Source organism: Montipora capricornis, chromosome 4 (genome assembly GCF_036669925.1).
Source record: "Montipora capricornis isolate CH-2021 chromosome 4, ASM3666992v2, whole genome shotgun sequence".
Taxonomy (NCBI): Eukaryota; Metazoa; Cnidaria; class Anthozoa; order Scleractinia; family Acroporidae; genus Montipora; species Montipora capricornis.
Window position 1 is genome coordinate 7,565,220 of NC_090886.1, and position 5,000 is coordinate 7,570,219.

Here is a 5,000-nt window from a genome sequence, read left to right on the forward strand (position 1 = left end):
CTGACTTCCGCCAAGATGTGATACGATCCACCGCCAAAGTGCTCGGTAAAAATACAGCATCCTCTGAGGACAGCGAATCAGTTAATAAAATTTGTGGTGGTAAGTGGGTTCTGCTTGCCGTACTATCATATCAAATACATTTGTATTTTTACCTTCTTAGCATTGATCCAGAACACGTTTTGAGTCTTTTTTGTTATTTTCATGTGTTACCCACAACCCTTGTCGCCTGGCAATCCATGTATTTGGCTTAACATCTGGTAGGCCACAAAGCGATGGATAGTCAGAACTACCTATTTACGGACATTTTATGAAATACAATTTAAGAAATGGCCTTTGAAAAACTTTATGTGTGACACTCGCCCAGGGAATTGCTAGGGTCAGCAATGTTGTGATCTTTGTATTTACCCTGGAGAAAGAACAGGCGCAAGTTAGAGCGGCACGTACGGGGGAATACACGCGCGAGGAGGAGTGTCTCCGCCACTTTTTTCGCTAATAGCGCTTTTCACGGTTAGTTTTTCTGATTTGCATTACAATGTAATCTAGCATGCATGTGAGGCAATTTCGGGCTATTTTGTAGTTTTAACCCGAAATTGCCTCGCACCCACGTTAGATTACATTGTAATGCAAATGAGAAAAACTAACCGTAAAAAGGGCTATTCTCCAGCGCCTACTTCGTAAGCTATATTTACGCCTGTAAGTAACAAGAAAGTCGCTAAATTTAAACCTGTTTTCTAAACCGACCATTGTTATGTTTTATCAAACAGAATCATCAGACTCTGAAATTGAAGAAGACGAAAGCGTCCAAGAAGGAGTTTACTACTTGCTGAAAGAAATGGCCTTCATTATCTCCAGCAAAGAGATGTTCGGGACAAACAAAATAGCCGTCATCTATCACCGCAGCTGGCCTGTGTACGAGAAATTTGTGAACGGAGACTATGACGGGGAGGCCAAGGAAGGACTGGGACTAGCCATCATCAACTATGACCTCCGTTGCTGATGGTTATCAGGGAACTTAAGCAACGACGACGGCGACGGCACCGAGAACGTCATCTCAAAATATAAATTCGCGTCATTGTAATCACTTTGTAAACATGCCAACCCTTTTTATATGACAAGGGTGTGGTAGTTCCTCAAAAATGACATTGGTCGGAACGGCGCTTAATTTAGGGGAGAAAATGAAACTTTAGCGTCAAGTGCTGACGTTCTCCTTAAAACCTAAAATTTGACTATTTCACGTTGTTGTTTTGCTGACGACGGCAAAGAAATGGACAAAAGTGAAAAACGCACGTGCGGGGCGTGCAAAGCTATTGTTTTTGCCCACTAAATATGCACATTTGTGACGTTCTCGTTGCCGTCGCTCCCTATTACTTGCGCCCGAAAGGGCACGGAGTTATAAAAAGGAGTTGAATTTCAGGCTTTTTATGGGGTTGCCATGTGGTAAACCGAGTCGAAAATTACGTCTATTACTTTTTAATTTTTTTTTTCCGTTTCGGAAAAAGTCTTTCCTGTCGCTCCCCCGCTAAGTAGTTTATTTAAGTAGAGTCTTCTGCGCGTATTCTTGGTAGGTTTCAGGGGGTAGTAGAAATGCGTAGATTTTATCCGGTGGACACAGTAGCATATTTCATTAACATGCAATGCCGTCGAAAGTCATTGTAACGCGAATGGCGTTTTAGTGGAGTTTAGGCTAATTGGAGCCTCTTATTTTATGTCCAAACACGGAAGAAATTGAAGTGCATTCGAGAAAGTGCAAAACCTGGGAGCGGTACGGGAGGAAAGAGGAAATGAAATCGTTTAATTATTTATTCTCTCAAGCTTTGTTAAATTGGTCCCGAACATGTAAATAGTTTTGACCAGTTCGATGGCTATTTTGAAAACGCTTTTTGGCGATAATGAATTTCTTGGAAATCTAGTCTGCCTCCTGGAAAAAGGTGTAAATGCTGGTCTTTTTTTTCTGATAACAATGGCAAAAGACTGGTTAAAAGCTCGCCTAAACAAAATATTATATTTAAGAATAATATTGTACATATCACTTCATTGAACAGTCAAATTAAATCAAAGCCTTACACAGATGATCTGGTGTAATTTATTTTATAGAAACTACATTCATTTTGTCCGTTTAGTTTTTACCCTGAAATTTCAAACAGTGAGAGAATACTTCAGCTGGATATTCATAACCGAGAATAAAAAACATGAGCTTAAATTATGCAGCTTTGGTTTAGGTAAAAAGAGGCAAGTTTTGACCATTTTTAAACTTGAAGCGCCCCGATGATATCCAATACCTCTTATTATTAAATTCTCAACCTTTCGCGTGCTCTGATTGGTTCACTCAATCTCGGTTATCAGCTCATATACCTTGGTTTGACCTTATATGGTAAATGATTGCGTTAAGCTTTGCTAAACTAAAAATGTTTTCGTCGGAATGCCAAATTTCTGTTTGAACAAAGCCAAAAAGGAGAAAAAAAACTTTTTTTTGTTGAAAGTTTGGATCAATACCGACGTTAAGAAGTACGCGAAAAGGCAAGAAATGTTTTTGTGATGAGCCTGCGTCTATGGTCGTCCAAATGTTTCAATATTCGCTAAATTCTATTCGCTGTCGCTAAACCGCATTCGATGTCGCAAAAACTCATTTGCTGTCGCTAAAACTCAATAGCTATGGCTAAAACTTATTCGCTGTTGCAAATGTTCCATCGTTAGCACTGAATTAACTTAATTTGCATTTGTTAAAATGAAAACATAATATTTGCTGACATTTAACAGTATTCGTCACTACTACATCAACTTCGCTGTTGTAAAATACTGTTAGAAACCTCCAAGGCCGACCCTCACACAATTCGTTTCCAGGCCGTCCGGGTATTACGGCCTGTTCAAAGATGGCTACCCGAAGGTTCTTAACTTCTGTCTCGCTGTTCGTACGTGTTTTGTCATTGTCTGCACGCAGTGAAGCGGTTAATTTTTAGCGACAGCTAATGAAATTTAGCGACAGCGAATGAAATTTAGCGATAGCGAATGCAAATTTAGCGATAGCGAATGAAATTTAGCGACAGCGAATGAGTCTTCGCGACAGCGAATGAGTTTTAGCGACAGCGAATGGAATTTAGCGACAGCGAATAGAATTTAGCGAATATTGAAACATTTGGTTGACCATACAAAGGTGTGTCTACCATAAGAGACAAGGTTTCTTGAGGGGGGTTATAGAGAGGGCATCTTATATCCTCCACAGCATATCTAGATGAGAATCTGATGAAGAAAATTTTCTCAGTCTACTTTCTCCAACTTCTTAGTGAATTCTAGCCACTATATAAACAAAAGCCGGGCCTGTGGTTAACCTGATGAGCAAAGATTTTCCCAATTACGTTTTCAAACAAAAAAAGAGTTGCTTTTTCCTTAGCAACAACTCAGTTCGAACACCAGGGTTGTTCAAAGCAGGGTTAGTGCTAACCCTGGGTTACCGGTAAGACAGGTTAAATCCTATTTGTTGTCATGGTATTTAACCCAGATTACTGCTAACCTTTCTTTCAACAATTCAGCCCTGAGGAAAACAAATACATGTAGTAACACTGACAGTGACTCTTGTATTTTATGTATTGATTGTCCATGCAATGTTGCACAATCCAATTCTCTACAAGTTGATGGGGTTTTGGTAATACTAAAGAGATTACTTTAACATTCACATGTTAAATGATAAGCAACAGATTTTGATGTTTTTACTAAAGGTATAAGACACCGTTTGAAATCATTACTTTTGATTGAAACCTTGTGAAATTCATTGATAACAAACTGAATATAGATCTTTTAACATTATGGTTTTCACTGCATAACCTTTCAAGGTCATCTTTGTATTTGTTACTAAAGACCAGTTCATCTGCTATTTCTAGTTGTATGATCGATTCCAGAAGGCTGGAATTTCACTATCACATCAATCAATGCTGAATATTCTGGATTTGATTGGAGGGCACTACAGTGATGGCCTTTTGGATCTCATAAAAAACAAAAGAAAATGTCACACGGTTGGAGATAACCTGAATATCAAGACCAATGTCAAGGACATGCGCATGGACAACCGAAACAAAATGCACAATTGGTTCATGTCTATGGTGGTTTCAGAAAGGGTGGATGAGTCATTGCTGGACAATACTAGGCCCATAGGAGACATTAAAAACTTTCCAAATGAGAATTATCTCATGTCAACCAGTAATGAGTTTTTCAAATTGCTCTTCATTGCTCTTTTTAATAGCTGGAGGTCTCTGCTTTATGTCGTAAAATATATTGGATCGGTTTGGGTTCTCAAGAACTCTCAACGGATTTTGCATGGCAAACTTTTCTATAATTGCATCTTGATATGCCAGTGGTGCTGTTGCAGTCAATGCGATAAAAGGCTTACTTGGGAATATAGAAGCAATGGTATCCAGCTTCCCATAATCTGGCCTAAAATCATATCCCCTATCGACAAAAAAGAAAATCCTGACACAATTGTAGCACGAGAAACTGCTAATATATTCATTTCTGCCATGTGTTACATGTAGCGAGTACATGTACATGACATGGATTGTACTAAAATTTGCTCAATGTGCATACTTAGAATTTTGTTTCCAGTGCTTTTACGGAAAAAGAAACTTGCCATGTGTATTGCATGTGTTGATCACTCAGAAACTCACACCAAGAACATTTAAGACTATAAGTACCAGACTGAGTCGTCATGATAGTGAAGTGCTTGTGAAATTCGCATTATGTGATGCACGTTTTTGTAAAATACATGTACCAAAATCACATTATCGTTCACGTCAAGTACAGGACACGTAAATAAAGAAACAATTTCCAGAGTAAAGACAATATATTGCTCTTTGTACAAATATGTCTAAACTGATGACATGTTTGAGCCCAATGAGAGCCGAGGAAAGCCGAGGTGCAGCAAAAGGTATCAATTAAATCACGAATGAATTGCCAAAAAACATTTACTAACCAATCCACGATGCAGTGCGCTTCGTCGGCCAAAACACAGA

At 38.8% G+C, this 5,000-nt stretch overlaps 1 protein-coding gene across 1 annotated transcript in view; it reads left to right on the forward strand.

The window, feature by feature from the left end:
• Window positions 1–2,063, forward strand: part of LOC138044438 (uncharacterized) — a 5,740-nt gene extending 3,677 nt beyond the window's left edge. The window contains exons 2-3 of the mRNA XM_068890949.1: window positions 1–99; window positions 765–2,063. The exon at window positions 1–99 is cut by the window's left edge and continues 121 nt beyond it. Coding sequence (XP_068747050.1) covers window positions 1–99; window positions 765–997 — 332 coding nt within the window. The 3' untranslated portion in view covers window positions 998–2,063. The remainder of the gene's footprint in view (window positions 100–764) is intronic.
• The last annotated feature ends 2,937 nt before the right edge of the window (window positions 2,064–5,000 follow it).